The sequence below is a fragment of the Microtus oregoni genome, unplaced genomic scaffold, assembly GCF_018167655.1.
Source record: "Microtus oregoni isolate MIOR12 unplaced genomic scaffold, Mior012 000049F_ref0000343, whole genome shotgun sequence".
NCBI classification, from domain to species: Eukaryota; Metazoa; Chordata; class Mammalia; order Rodentia; family Cricetidae; genus Microtus; species Microtus oregoni.
The window spans coordinates 1707383-1723483 of record NW_024543223.1 but is presented as its reverse complement, the minus strand read 5'-3'; the positions used below and the strand labels follow the sequence as shown (position 1 = coordinate 1723483).

The following is a 16101-nucleotide window of genomic DNA, read 5'->3' as shown; positions in this document are numbered from 1 at the left end:
GGCTGCCTTAGGATGTCCACAGACACACCCTGTAAGTTCTTAGCGAAGGAAGACTCGTTCTCTGGGGAGTCTCCTCAAATATGCAATGTTCCCAAAGGCCATTGCAGGCATTACAGAGGAGTTCAGTGCAGGGATGTGCTTCCTTCTGCCATTCCAGGGCCACTGGGTCGATGGAACCTGCGCCATAGCAGGGAGGGACAGAGCAGGACGGTGGCTGGAAGTCGGGGCACTCGTTAAGCAGAAAGCAGACTAAAGCCACGATATGGCATCAGGGCGGAGACGAGGGACTATGAGAGAGACACATAGGCTTGGAAATTCCATCTGGTATCGAATGAGGAGGGAGGAGGCAACAATATGACTCAGGCTTTCAGCTATTCATGGAAACAGGAAAGCTCAGAGGAGGTTTCATGGGGGAAATTACAGTTCATGTCACCAGAGCATGTTAAAAATGTTGGCATGCACAGTACACCTCCAAAACCCTCCCGGTCCATTTGTGACTCTTTGCAACAACCCTATTGTCATTCTCTCTCTCTCTCTCTCTCTCTCTCTCTCTCACACACACACACACACACACACACACACACACACGTCTGTGTTACTCCCTTTCAGCCTCCTAACATATGAGATGCTGAGTTTTTCAAATCCAAGTCAAATCTAATATGATCGGGCTACTTCCTGAGGGGCCCCAGCACCTTAACCCACAGATATCCAGGCTCCGCTTCACGTTTTGGGGGCATTCTGCTACGCATGGGCTTCCGCTTCCCCACCTTTCACCAATTACGTATGAACGAAGTGACATCAAAAACAACACTCTTTTCTAGGGGCCCAACCTCCACAAGAGTTGGCTCCGGAAAGCTGAGCTCACGGGAGAGATAAATAATCCATCTGGGGCCAAGATGCTCAGCAAGCCATGTTTGTTACCTGGCCCCCACTCTGATATGCGCTCAGCTCAAGTATGCGATGGTCTTCAGTGGGGGATTTTAAGTTTTGCTCTCATTTGACTGCTGTCTTTCGTCTTCCCTATTAACTGGCTTAGCCATTACTGCACATAGATCAGAATGGACAATAAAAACATATTTAAGATACTTCTGTCTGAAATCATCCCCTGAGAAATAAATGTCATCTATGGGACCAAACAAGCAACTGGCACACAACACAGACTTCCGCCTCGCCTTCTTAATGTGAGAAAGGTCGTGTTGGGAATTTTGTCTCTCTGTGACAACTTGTTGAGATAATTCCTTTGGGAATTCTGTGTCATTATGAATGCTTTCCTAGTTTTGTGTAATTAAATGTTCTCTGTGAGACAAGAGCTAGGAATAAAATGCTTAAAATGGGAGCTGAGAGCAGAAACGCAATGTGAAGCTGTGTTCCTGGGTGGTATCCGAACAGACACACAATCAGGGGGCGGGCAGTGGAGACTCGCACATCCTTCACCTTACTGTCTTACCACACGGTTAGAGAGAACTGTGTACTGCGGCCCACACCTCCCAGAAATGCTGCTTACGTGTGACAGTGTTTATAAGCAGCATCCTTTGACTCCTGGGAGCGTGAATGTCACCGCACCCATCTGTTGGCCGAGGCACTGTGGGCACAAAACAGACCGGATGGCCAGGCCGCCTCACAGGCCCATGGGGAAAGCCAACATTTGCTGGCAGAACCAGGCCCCGGCGTTAAAGCCAAGCTGGTGAGAGCAGAGCCCCTTATTTCATGTGGTCATTGCTGGTCTCCAGGATTCCTTCTATGGGTCAAAGACTTTTGAAGCTGAACTCTTCCTTCCAGAATATGCAATGGAGGCACCTGAAGTATATTCTGCAGCCATAAATGAGCATACTAATTTAGTTAAATTGGGAAGAATACATTTAGATGTTTTGAAAGGTAAGCAATCCCTCTCCCTGAATATCCACACAATTCTGCTACTGCTTCCTCTGTGAAGCGCTCCTGATCCAGGTGATGGAGCAGAGCTGCGGAAGACTGACAGAGCCCAAACTGTAGAAGCAGAAGCATGGACCGGATTCCACACGCTGAGTAATGTGCCAGTCAATCTGACCAAGCACGTCACTTCTGTTTCCCCAAGACTGCCTTCTTTGTTTGCATTTAATGAGTACTGTCTTAGAAACAGTTCAAAATAAAAGACGAGGCATCCTCAGTCCCTTGGTGATGAAATGCACATTAGCAAATCTGTCTTGTCCTGATTCACTGCTAGAAAGCATGAGCGAAGCCTAGCTCGTCGTCTGGAGAAACGTTTAAAAGCAAAGGCCTCTGATTGGGTTTGGTTCTGTATCATGATTTGGGTATAGAGCACAAGAAATAAAGGTAATTGTCAGGGTGAACTCAGGAGTACGGGTGTTTCTGTTTTACATTTTTAGAGGGAAACTGGCTTTATTTTAATTTCATCTGATGCTCCCCCTCCCCTTTATATGAGAATTTAATTGCAGTGTTAAGAGCAGTGACCATGCCGGCTGCTCTTGCAGAGGACCCAGGTTCAATTCCCAGCACCCACATGGTAGTTCAAAACCATCCCTTACTCCAGTTCCAGGGGATCCGATGCCCTCTTCTAACCTCCAAGGGTACGGCAAGCATGTGGCCAATAGACATATATACATAAAATTAATATAAATATGCAATTTTAAAGCAGCTAAAACAGGACCAATGAGATGGCTCAGTAGACGAAGGTACCTGCTACCAAGGCTGGTGACTGAGGTCAATACTCCGAGCCCACACGATGGAAGGAGAGAACTGTCTCCCTACGGTCACCCTCTGACCTCCACATGGGTGTCAGGGCAGGCACGTATTCCCCCTCACCCAATAAATAAATGAACAGCAGCTAACCAGTTCCTTAGAATACAGTATTTAACCAATTACAACTTTCTTTAGACACTATAGATGGGCAAGCTCGACCATCTGAACCAGAATGAGAATGTTAAATGTCACAGCCGTCACTACTAATGTGATCTGTGATACCAAGGGTACATCCCCTGACTTCAAATAAACGTTCATTATGGCCATCTTGTATGGCTTCTCTGGAAACTTCTGTAAATCTGTGTTTTAATAAAAGATATTTGTCATTCAAAAGAATGAAAAAGAAGATCCCATATTTTCTCCGACCACTTGGCTTTACTTAGCTAAGAGCTTTAATTTTTTATTAGGTTTATTTTTTCTGAGGCCGTCTCATTATGTAGCCCTGACGGGCCTGTAATTTCCTGCACTGACAAGGCTGGCCTTGCACTCACAAAGATCTGCCACTCTCCCTCCAGGGGCTAGGACTAGGGCATGGCCCACCATACCCAGCCAGTTAGACATTTTTTAAAAAAAGAGAATGGCCTTTCCAAAAGAGACGCATGCAAGAGGAATGGCTTTGCTTTCTTGTCAGCCACAGCACCCCGGCGGAAGAGAGGCTGTGGGTAAGAGGGCTCCTCTTTGCCTGCTGTTTTGGCTCACAAGCACTATGATCTTGTCCCGTGGAGAACTACTAAGACAGCGGCTGTTAAATGCAAATAAGAAGGAAGCAGTGCGACTGAGGCTAAGGAGACAGCACAACCCTGGTGACAAAGGGAGCACAACCCTGGCGACAGAGGGAGCACAACCCTGGCGACAGAGGAAGCACAACCCTGGCGACAGAGGGGGCACTCGGTGGCCACAGAGGGGGCACTCGATGGCCACAGAGGGAGCACTCGATGGCCACAGAGGGAGCACTCGATGGCCACAGAGGGAGCACTCGATGGCCACAGAGGGAGCACTCGATGGCCACAGAGGGAACACTCGATGGCCACAGAGAGGGCACTCGATGGCCACAGAGAGGGCACTCGATGGCCACAGAGGGAGCACTCGATGGCCACAGAGGGAACACTCGATGGCCACAGAGGGAGCACTCGATGGCCACAGAGAGGGCACTCGATGGCCACAGAGGGAGCACTCGATGGCCACAGAGAGGGCACTCGATGGCCACAGAGGGGGCACTCGATGGCCACAGAGGGAACACTCGATGGCCACAGAGGGGGCACTCGATGGCCACAGAGGGGGCACTCGATGGCCACAGAGGGGGCACTCGATGGCCACAGAGGGGGCACTCGATGGCCACAGAGGGGGCACTCGATGGCCACAGAGGGGGCACTCGATGGCCACAGAGGGGGCACTCGATGGCCACAGAGGGGGCACTCGATGGTCACAGAGGGGGCACTCGATGGCCACAGAGGGAGCACTCGGTGGCCAGAGGGAGCACGTAATGGCCACAGAGAGCACACATTGGTTACAAAGGGAGCACTTTATGGCCACAGAGGGAGTATGCAATGGTTACAGAGGGAGCACTCACAGAGGTGCTCTGCTACTGTCGGGATCATGAGCTACAGGCCTGGAAGCAAGTTAGGCCTTGGGCCCACGTGGCAGGATGATCAGGTTTGGACTAGAGAATGGGGTTTGGATCAGAAGAGGGGACAGGAAGCCAGGCATAGTGGTACAGACTTGTCATCCCAGTGCTGGGGAGGCTGAGACACAAAAGTTATGAGTTTAAGGCCTGTCTAGTCTACCCAGGGAGACCGTCTCACAAAAAGAGAGCAGACCAGGAGGGACAATAAAGTGACATCCCGCACAAGAAACGCCAAGAGGCGGTAGAGGAACCTGAGAAGTCCCAGAAGGCAGCGCAGAGGAGCAGCAGACACAGCTTCTCCAAGGGGCAGTCTCCATCTCGACACCCGTGAGCAGGGTGCCATTGGGAAAACTACTAACACTCATGCCTTCAGCCTCAGTTTCCCCTTCCCAGCAGACTTTACATTAAACTGAGAACACACGATGGCTAAATGTCAGGACCATTCATTCCGCCTAGCTGAGCCAAGCAACAACCATGCCCACCTGGACTCTAGACCCATCCCTATGAAACGACAGAAGTTGGCTTTAAACACACACACACAGAGAAACTTTTTCCTTCTTCCTTCTTCCTCCAAACCAGAGTTCATCTCTACAATCTTGTCAGCAAGCAATGAGATTTTTTTTTTAGTAGCCCAGAGAATCCACACCCTAAGATTACCTTCGAATGCCAACTGTCTCCACAAAGTCATGGGAAGGCGTGAGAACGGGAAGCCTTTGCTCTTCTACTGCAAACCAAACAAAGCGGGATAAGGCGAGGTCATACGTCCTACCCTGACCTCTACAGCACATCTGCCCGACACAGACAACAGTGGAGGCTGGGATCCAGAGTGGCTGTACTGGTACAGGCGTGGAACAGGCGCTTGAGTCCTGTGTGTTCAACTTTATGTCTCAGGACAGTTTCCTAAAAACTATCATTTCTTAGTATGCAAGCTTCCAGATGAGGTGGTTCTCGAGGGGTGAGGTCACTGAAGAGCGCTGAGTCCAAGAATCTCTGGGCAGGTGACCAGATGGCAAAGCTAAGTCCTCCTCTCAGGCCTGAGAATACCCACTTGTGCAATAAGATGATATCAAAATATCCCTCACGCCACGGCTAGAGGAATGAAATAAATGAATGTGTCATAAAACAAAGTGTGTGGCCCATGCCTGACATTCTGCCCCCTGCCTCCAAACGAAAAGTAATTCAGCACTTCACGGAAGGTCCTTGCTGCCGCGTATCTGGGTAAAATAGCGGCATCGCTGAAGTGTAGTTAAGATAGATGAAAAACAGTGTCTGGAAAGGCTCTCCTAGGTTGGCATGCTAACTCTAAGGACAGTGTGTTCTGGGTCACAGCAGAGGGGGTCAAAGGACACCAAGACACGATGTGGGTAGGACACACCCAGGCTCATCTTGGCTTTCCCTCCATAGGGAAGCAAGCATGGCCAATGACTCCCACATTGGTGCAAGGACCACATTTAACCAGTGGAGCACAAAAAGTCTCAGCCATGGCACCCTTAGCTAGTCTCTAAACTAGGTACTTTGTCTCCGAAGGGCTGAGAAGAACAGTCTAAACCCTGATGACAAGGACCTGAAGGACTGGCAGAGCCAAGTGACTTGGGAACTCAAGCTCCAACAAACAAAGCAGGACTCTGTCCACAAGAGTGAAGCAGAGTTCCTCGGAGTGTGTGCGACCCGGGACCAGCATCACCACCCTTACCCAGGAGCTTTTAGAAAAGCCTTCCTTTCCTCTGGCCTGCTGCAGGAGGGACTCCATGAGAGGCCTGGACACTGCCGCAGCAACCCCACTGGCCTATAATGACCTGAGATCTCAAAGCTTAAACACCTAGGAAATACACGAAAGGGAAGGAGGCCGTGAGGAACTTCGAACCAGAATTAGTGGGAGGGAGTGTTAGCTATGTCTCTGCTGGACTGCAATTCTGAAACCCAGGCTGCTTCTGGAACAAGGAAGGTAACAGTAAAATGGTCTGTTCTGCACAGAACGTCAGCTTGGGTTCCCAAAGGGCACACACTGTGTCTAACATATTTGCGGGTCGGCTAGTCCCAGTCCAAGGCCTGGCAACCAGCAGGTGTCAGCAAAGGTAGGAAGCCAACAGCGCCCTTCCCGAGAGTGGATCCTAAGTGTGGAGTTCAGTAACTGTCTCCTTCCATTCCTAACACCAAGGACTTTATAGGGTTGGCTATGGCTGTCCGCCCAGGCTCCACAACTACCAAAAACAGCAGGGGAACTGAGGACCTAGTTCACTCCGCCATGCCATTCACCCTCTAAGCCAAGCTTGCCAGAGGCCATGTCTCCAGGTCACAGGCACCACTTCTACAGGAGTTCATACTTCCGAATGTCTCAGTCGAGGCCCGCCATCAGCACCCTCCAACCTCAGATGGCCCACCCTGACACTTCCGTACCTGTAGTAGGACAGCAGGCCATTGCCCAGCACGAACCAGCGGCGCTGGTAGCCCTTCAGGTAGTTAGTCCACTTGAGGAGCCAGCCCTTGTAGCTGTCCAGAGGAGGTGAGACCATTGGGGCACTAGTCCCTGAAACTGGGCTCCCAACAGACGTCTTCGCCTGTCCTGGTCGCTGAAGGGCCTGGGGCTTTGACACCGACCTGGACTCGGGTTTGGCTAGGGGCACGACCCCCATTGTTGATCCCAGAGGCAGCGGCTCCGATGGGGTTTTGGGGAAGGCCCCTACTCTTGGGCCCGCCTCTGACTCTGGCCACAAGCCCTGTGGCTCCGATTCCTGCCCAGCCCCTAAGGGCCCTGGCACAGACGTGGTCTGGGGCCCAGGTTCGGATCTCGGCACCGGCTCAAAAACTGGCTTGCACACCTGTTCGGACAGCAACTCCCGCTCTGGTGCCTGCACAGGCTGGAGCTGAGGCTTGGGCTCCGGCCCTGAGCCGGATGTAGACGAGTTCATGCCCGGCGCCGCCGTGTGGCAGGACAAGCAGGGGACAACCGTGAACAGCGACGAGAGCCCGCGGGAGCGGCCAGCGCAGCCGCCGCCTCGGCTCGGAGCGGCCGCTTTCCCCATAGAGCTGTGGACCCGAGCGCGGCCGAGAACGGAGTGGGGGCGGGGCGGAAAGGGGAATGGGCGGGGCCTTTGGAGGGCGGGGTGGGGCGGGGCAGGGCGGGGTCGGTGGAGGAGTGGGCGGGACAGGTGGGGCCCTCACGTGAGCTGGGGCGGACCCGGGCGCGCGTGGGTGCGCGTGGGTGCGCGTGGGCTTCTCCACTGCTCAGGCTCAGGTGGAACACCGTGGGCCAAGAGCTGAGCAGGCAACGTGGAAGGCACCTCGCGCCTCAGGCTCCCACCCGGGGCTGCTGTCCCGCCTGTGCCAGGCGCTAGGAAAACAATGGTGAATGCAGGCCACGAGGTGCGCTTGGACGCAGCTCTGGACAGCGGTGGGTCTTAGCCAGCAAATCTCAGGCTCTAGGGAAATTCAGCCAGCGCCTAATCCCTAGCTGTGGAAACTGTAGCCACTCCATTAGCTTCCTTTTGCTCATCTGTATCATGAAGACAATGCCTCCTTGAGAGGCTGTAATAAGGTGGTGGCGGATGAGGCACGTTTGGCATAGTAGATGCTCAATAAATATTATTGCGTTATTAACTAGAGAGCTTTGTGGTACCTTTCGTCAGGGACCAGAGCGGGAGATGAGAGCAAGGTTGACAAGCTTGGGAAGCAGCCCCTAGGCATGCATGTGTCAGATATGTGTGCAGCCCTCAGGGAGGGAAGCTAACTAATAAATCCTTAACAATATGTTTTGACTCCTGCAACAAATTGCCAAGCTCCCTAAGATGACAGGCCTGTCATTAGTTCTATCAAAGAGACAAGGTTTGCAGAGTCAGAGGAACCAGAAAGTCATTCCAGGAGAAACCAGTGTGTACAAAGTCCCAAGTCAGGGGAGAGCAGCTTGCTTGGCAAAAGCCAAACAGTTCCGGATAGGGTAGGACACAGAACAGCTGCCGGACACCCCACCACAAGCAATGCCCTTCATCCTACAGAAACTGGGGTGGCTGGAGATAAGGGAGATTTTTCCCCCACTTTGTTAATTTATTGGGGGGGGGGGTTGTTTGTTTGTTTTTGGTGTGTTGAGACAGGGTCTTTCTATGTAGTCCAGGCTGGCCTCCACCTCCAAATGTTCGTTTCTCAGCAGCCAGATTTCTGGGATTACAGATGTGAACCATCACATCTGGCCCAGAGCTTTCATTTTTAAAATGCCAAACAAAAAAAAAAAAAGAAAGAAAGAAAAAGAAAAACTTTAAAATCATTGATCTTTCATGGGGGGAAAAAAGGTAACTCCAAGTCTGGAGCAGGAAATGCAGCGATGGACCAACCCGGAGCTGGGGCAGTGACCGATCTTGCAAAGGACCTGGAATCTGGTTCCCAACACCCACATGGCAGCTCACAACCATCTGCAACTCCAGTTCCAGGGGAGCCTCTTATGACCTCTGTAGGCAACATATGTACAGAAGCCTATACATACAGGCACTGCCCTCACACACGAAGGGAGGAAGGAAGGAAGGGAGGGAGGGAGGGAGGAAGGAAAGGAAGGAAGGAAGGAAGGAAGGAAGGAAGGAAGGAAGGAAGGACTTACCTGAGAGTTCTTATCATACTAGAAAGCAAAGAGTTTTCTAGAGTGGTTTGAATGAAAATAGTTTTATAGGCTCACAGGGAGTGGCACTATTTGGAGGTGTGGTCTTGTTAGAGTAGGTGTGGCCTTGTTGGAGGTTGGAGTTTCAGACTCAAGCCAGGTCCAGGGTTTCACCCTCGCTTCCTACTACCTGCCAATCCAGATGTAGAACTCTTGGCTTCTTCTCCAGCACTGTGTCTGCCTGCATGCCACCATGCTTCCTGCCGTGATGATAATGGACAAAACCTCTGAACTGTAAGCCAGCCCCAGTTAAATGTTCTGCTTTGTGAGAGTTGCCATGGTCACGGTGTCTCTTCACAGAAGTAGAACACTGACGAAGACAGTGGGTAAAAAATACTTGCTACTCATCCTGAAAAACTGAGTTCAGTTCCCCCAGCCTAGCTAATCCAACAGTGGCAACTGTGGACGGAAAGTTGCTCAGTGCACAAGGCTGGATGTCTCAGCTAGTCTTCAGTACATGCCGGAATCCCAAAGAGGTAGGCTGCAATGCCCGTGAGGAATGGATGGGCGAGCAAGCAAAGAGGAAAGCTTAGCTTTATTGTGTCTGTTAGGTAAATATTGTCAGAATCAAAATAGAGTCACTTATGCCAAATCCAAACCAAAGCAGAAGTAGGGAGCCAAAAAGGGAGGGCTCTGATGCACACTTGAATCTGATAACAGCTACTACATGGTGCATCTAAAAACCACAACTTTGCACAGAGGCCACCACAACCTTACCTAAAGAATTTCTGCAATGCCCTGTTCCACCTTAGACTGGCCATCCTTACTGATTATTCTAGCCAAGGATATTGCTGTTCATCTTTCAAAATGTACATAACCTTTGTTTTCCCTTTAAGTACTCTCCATTCAGTTGTGCATGGTAGCACTTGGGAGGCAGAGGCAGGAAGATAGTGCGTTCAAGGCCAGCCTGGGGTTACACAGCAAGTCTCAAACGACTGGAAGGCATGAGTTCTTCTGCACCTCGGCCTCCCCAGGTAAACCACTGTGACCCATCGCAGCATGCAGGGCTCAATTATAGCCCTCTGTTTCATCTATTTTTATTAATCTATTTTTGATTTGTGTACATTGGTGTTTTGCCTGTATGTATGTCTATGTGAGGGTGTCAGACCCCCTGGAACTGGAGTTACAGAAATCTATGAGCTTCCATGCAGGTGCTGGGAATTAAACTCAGGTCTTCTGGAAGAGCAGCCAGTGCTCTTAACTGCTCAGCCATCTCTCTAGCCCCCACAAGATACTTTTCTAAAGAAATTGAATTATGGACAGAGATAGCTCAGTATGCTCACCTGACTTATAGCACAAAGATTTGATTCCCACATGCTTGATACCCCTTGGCTTAGTGTTGATGACGGGACTTTTAAGCCTCAGGGGTTGGGATTGCAGCTATGCAGGCCATCACGCCCAGCTCTCTTTACATGAGTTCTGGTACACTGGGTAAACCTTCACAGTGGAAGGCCTAGAACACATGTTCATCACTAATCCTATAAGACACAAAATGGCGAGGGGGCACCCACACGTTTGAAGGGTCGTCTTGTCACCATTTTCCTTGTGCCAGACCCTAGTTAGAGGTGCTGCTGCTTAATTGGATGAATGAAGTGCAATGGGTTTTATTGGACCCTGAGGTAGCAGGGGCCAGGTGGCAGCACTGACTTGCCAAAGACGAGGTGATTGTAGTTATCATAATAGGCAGCATAGATAAACCAGTGTTCATCATGGCCTGGCCCACGATGGGCAGCACAGGCAAAATGAACTTTATGAAGGCATTAAATAGATAAAAAGCCTGCTGCATTTTCTTTTGATCTGTCTAAGTGTAAAAAATTTCAAGCAAATAAAAAAAAAAGACTACATTGGATCGTGTCAAAAGGGAATCTTGGCCCATAAATCAATTTTCAGATTTGAGCTAATTTGCAGACCCAGAACCCCTCGAAAGGAGGGACAGCCAGGTTCCAATGAGGTAGGACTTGATAAAATACCTAAAGGTTTTACTGCTAGCCTTCCTCCATTCCTTCCCCAGAGAGACCTATGGCCTTTTACAAGGGAACTGTACACTGGGGGAAAGGAAACAATCAGACCTTCCAGAGTCTATTAGACACTGATTCTGATATGACATTGATTTCTCAAGATCCCAAGAAACCTGTGGTCCTCCAATTAAAGAAGGAGCTTATGGAGGCCAGGTGATTAAGGGAGTTTTGGCTGAAGTCCAACTCAGAGTAGGTTCAGTGGGTTCCCGAACTCATTCTGTAGTTATTTCCCCAGTTCTAGAATTTATAATTGGGATAGATATACTTAGAAGTTGGCAGAATTCTCAGTTTGGTTCCCTGACCCTGTGGAGTGAGGGCTGTTGTGGTTGGAAAAGCTAACTGGAAGCCTGTAGAGTTGCCTCTGCCAGGGAAAATAGTCAATTAAAACAAATCATATCCCTGGAGAAATTGCATAAATTAGTGCCTCCATCAAGGACTTGAAAGATGCAGGGGTGGAGTTCCCACCACATCTCCTGTTAATTCTCCTATCTGGCCAGTGCAGAAGACAGATGGGTCAAAAACTCAACCAGGTAGTGACTCTGATTGCAGCTGCTGGACCAGATGTAGTGTCCTTATATAAGCAAATTAACATGTCTCCTGGTACATGGTATGCAGCTATTAATTTAACAAATGCCTTTTCCCTGGTACCTGTTCATATGATACAGGTTTCTGTCCCATCCGGGCTTGCAGTCATTCAGTCCCAAAGAAACACACAGAGGCCTGCATTAATAATAAACTGGCTGACCTATTAGCTCAGGCTTCTTATTAACTAACTCTTATATCTTAAATTAACCCATAATTCTCGTCTGTGTTAGCCCCGTGGCTTGGAACCTTTTATTAGTGAGGCATTCTCATCTTGCTTCCTCTGCATCTGGTGACAACTGCAAACTGAGCCTTTCCTCTTCCCAGAGTTCTCCTATTTCTGGTCACCCTGCCTGGCTACTGGCCAATCAGCATTTTATTAAACCAATACAAGTGACAAATTTTTATAGAGTACAATACCATTGTCCATAGTACTCCCTGCCCCCTTTTTTCCTTTTCAAAACAAGAACTCTGAATTTAATCTCCTTTGTTTAGCTTTTTTCCTGACCATTATCCATAACAACTTGTAACCAACACTCTAAGCAAAGACAAACATCCCTTGTCCATTTTTTGGGACTGTGGGTAGTTTTCTAGGCGACTTCCTGCTGATTGGGTGTGCTGATAATCAAATAGGAACCTAAAGAATATTTAGGATTATGGTCAAGTCCTCATTAGAATATTCAGTGAGGCTTGATCATCTTAGCCAGCAGTCTTGAGGCAGTTCTGGATGTAGAACTCAGAGGAAACTGCAACAGAGGTTCTCTGAAATGTCAGATCATCTGGACCGTCTACTCCTATTGGAGATTTTTCTTAGGGGGTCTTCCTTGATAAAACCTGATTTTTCTTAACCCAGAATGAATCCACAGCATCTCATTTCATGTGGAAACAAAAACAAAACTTCTTCTCCAAAGTAACATATATTTTGACTTAAATTTTGAAGTTAAGGCATTTTCAAAATATAATAGGTTAGATTAATCCAGCAGCATTTATAATCAAATATCTTTTAGCAGCTGTTGCTCCTTCCTCAGCCATAAAACCATTCAAAGACAACACAATAGCATGCAGCATCCAGTTCTTTGTGTATTTTCCATCTTTACATGGCTTTATTTTAATCTCTATTTTATTTATTTTTATTTTTAATTTTTTGGTTTTTGAGACAAGGTTTCCTCTGTGTAGCGTTGGCTATCCTGAAACTCACTCTGTAGACCAGGCTGTCTTTGACCTCACAGAGATCTTCCTGCCTCTGCCTCCCAACTGCTGGAATTAAAGATGTGTGCTACCACACCCAACCACTCTCTTTTTTTAAAAGGACTTTATCCTTTTTCTTTTCTTTCCCAAGCCTACATATATTTTAAACACACTGTAAACTGTTTAGAGTTTTTTGTCTAAATCTGTCTTTACTGTATATCTCTCTTTTTCTGACCACATGAGTCTTTAATTTGCTAAGGGCTAGTGCAAGGATTAAAGCCATGGCTTTGATGGCTGGATTCACCCATTCCTTAGCTTTCTGAGAGTCTAGTTTCATGGCAGAGGAACTGGCAGGAGCCGTGTTTACTGCCACAACTCTGTTGAGTTTCAAGGTCCCTGCCACCACCAAGAAGCACGCTGTTGGCTATTCATAAACTCCATTTAAGTGCTTTGTGGTAAAGCCTCTTAAAAGGGCTGCAAGGTTTTTGCAGCTAAAGTTGAGTCAGAAAGTCTCTCTCTTAAAAGAGGCACACTTGCCTTAGCAAACAGAGCCCACCCGAGAAAGTGCTGCTACCAAGAAGCCATGCTTAACTTTGTTCTTTGGTGTATAGAATTACTTCCCAAGCTCTCTCAGGTGGATGTAGTAGCCCTACTTTGGGCACCATTTTTTGACAGAGGTTTCTGTCCCATCTAGTCCTGCAGTCATTCAGTCCCAAAGAAACACACAGAGGCCTGCATTAATTATAAACTGGCTGACCTATTAGCTCAGGCTTATTAACTAACTCTTATATCTTAAATTAACCCATAATTCTCGTCTGTGTTAGCCCCGTGGCTTGGAACCTTTTATTAGTGAGGCATTCTCATCTTGCTTCCTCTGCATCTGGGTGACAACTGCACACTGAGCCTTTCCTCCTTCCAGAATTCTCCTATGCTGGTCACCCTGCCTATATGTCCTGCTTGGCTACTGGCCAATCAGCATTTTGTTAAATCAATACAAGTGACAAATCTTTACAGGGTACAAGACCATTGTCTCCAGAGGCAGTTTGCTTTCGGTTGGCAAGGCCAGCACTGCATGGTGATTTGCTAGAAAATGGCCCCTGAAGGCAGTGGCACTATTAGGAGGTATGGCTTTGTTGGAGAAAGTATGTCACTGTGGGGCAGGCTTTGAGGTCTCCTATGCTCAAGATATTGCCCTGTGTGTTGGTCTATTTCCTGTTGCTTGCAAGATGTAGGATTCTCAGCTCTTTCTCCAGCATCATGTCTACCTGCATACTGCCATGTCCCACCATTATGATAATGGACTGACCCTCATGTTAGTATTCAGGCATTTGTACTGGCCTATTCTTGGGGCCCTGACAGAGTATTAGTATTCAGGCATTTGTACTGGCCTGCTCTTGGGGTCCTGACAGGATATGTCCTCAGCTGTAGCCACTAAGAGCACCTCCTGTGCACATTCGCTATGTTCCCTTTTAAAAGGGCCCTGCTCTCGTCCAATCTCCGTCTCCTTGTGTTGTTCTCTTCTCTTCTCTTCTCTTCTCTTCCCTTCCCTTCCCTTCCCTTCCCTTCCCTTCCCTTCTCTTCCCTTCTGCCGCTTCTGTACCCAGAGGCTGGTTTCCTCCCCGCCTTTCCCTCTTTTTATGTTCCCTTTTCCCTAATGAAAACCTCTCTGTGTGACCTCTGTCACATAGCATCTTTCTCTCTTGTGCAGCTTTTTTTTAAATTACAACATTGGTTCCCTGACAAGGAAAGACTCTCCTGGTGCTTCCACCTGCCTGCACGCAGTTTGAGGTACACCAAGACCCTGGAACCCAGCCCACATGTGACTCCATCCAAAACTGGCATGATTGGTGACCCCTCCCCCTTCCCTACCTCTGGCTATTTCCCATTAGTGAGGACTCAATTCTTGTAGTTTCTCACCTTTTGGCCTCATTCGTACTGGTACCAGGCAACAACGGCTCTCTTGGGTTCAGAGCCTTCAGCCCAGTCCCTTTGCGTGACAACTCACTGGGTGGCCTGTGTCTTTCTTGGACCCTTGAGTCCTTCGGGCGTTGCCCTATTGCCCCACTCCTTGAGTGACGACTCTCTGGGGTGGCTTGTGCCTTTCTCATGGACTTCACTTGATAAAAAGCCATTGGATCTTATTCTGATTCACTCATAGGGAATAAGCCTACCAAAATTCTGCTTCCCGGCACTCTATATCCTTATACTTATGGGACTTTTGCAACATTCTGTCGGCAATCTGATAAATGGAAGGAGGTGTCACCCCTTCACTCTTCCGCTTTCCCCCTCCCCCAATAAGCCTCTTACACTAACTCTGTTGCATGCGCCATGTTTGTTCAGTGGCAGAGTTCACTGAAAGGTAATCACTTCACTCTGGGACCCTACTCACCTCCTCCACCTTCAACAGATCCTCTCTTCCACCTGCAACAAATCAGTTTCTCATTCACTGGCAGCTTCACCTTCCAGTCAATGTTGGCAACTGAGCCAATTTCCCTGGATGTGAGGCTTTCCTTTCCAGTCCTCTCTTCACCTTCTGGCTGTTCTCAAAGTCCGGGTACCAGGTGACTGTGTCTCTAGGGTTCAGAGTCCTCGGCCCCTGCTCTGTAAGCTTGATGAAACACTCCGAATTTCTGGGGCACTAGGAATCGCAAACCCTTGGGTCTTATTTCTCTGCTTCATTTATGGGAACTGTGGCATCCACCTCCTTGCTCCCACTGGGATGTGTTTGGAGACCCACGGACCATCCCTAATCAGCTATTATGGCAGGACTACCACAGAGCTGGGGGCGCAAGACCATCAAACTAGTCGGGTGATGCTGCAGTGATGGGAAAGGATCCGGCGCTTTAAGCCCTGGGGAGTCGACTTAGATCCACCTCGAATGGCATTTTCCAGGTCCAGGTGAGCCTGGACAGTGAAACAGCGCAGCTACTCCAGGACATGGGAAGCACCCCAGCTTTCCCAGGTGCCCCAAAGGTGAATGACGCCCCCCATCAGCAGGAAGTAGTCTTGAGAACACGGTGTCCGCATTCACACCTCACCTGCTACTACTTTTAACTCCTCACTTTTTTATAATAAAGGGGAATCTGTACTGGCCTGCCCTTGGGGTCCTGACAGGATTCGTCCTCAGCTGCAACCACTAAGAGCACCTCCTGTGCACGATCACATTTTAAAATGCCCACCTCGCATCTCTCTTCTGTTTCTGTCTCTCTGTCTCTCCTTCTCTGCCTGTCTCTCTCTCCCCCTTTCTCTCTCTCTCTCTCCTCTCTCCCTGCCTCCCTCTTCTCTTCTGCTGCTCCTGTCCCCAGAGA

General features: G+C 48.9%; 1 protein-coding gene across 4 annotated transcripts in view; it reads right to left on the bottom strand.

The window, feature by feature from the left end:
• The window catches only part of LOC121436407 (oxysterol-binding protein 2), a 170557-nt gene extending 163152 nt beyond the window's left edge, over nucleotides 1–7405 (bottom strand). For all 4 annotated transcript variants that reach the window (XM_041636269.1, XM_041636266.1, XM_041636267.1 and 1 more), the window contains exon 1: nucleotides 6761–7405. In XM_041636269.1, coding sequence (XP_041492203.1) covers nucleotides 6761–7386 — 626 coding nt within the window. In that variant the 5' untranslated portion in view covers nucleotides 7387–7405. The remainder of the gene's footprint in view (nucleotides 1–6760) is intronic.
• Between the last annotated feature and the right edge of the window lie 8696 nt (nucleotides 7406–16101).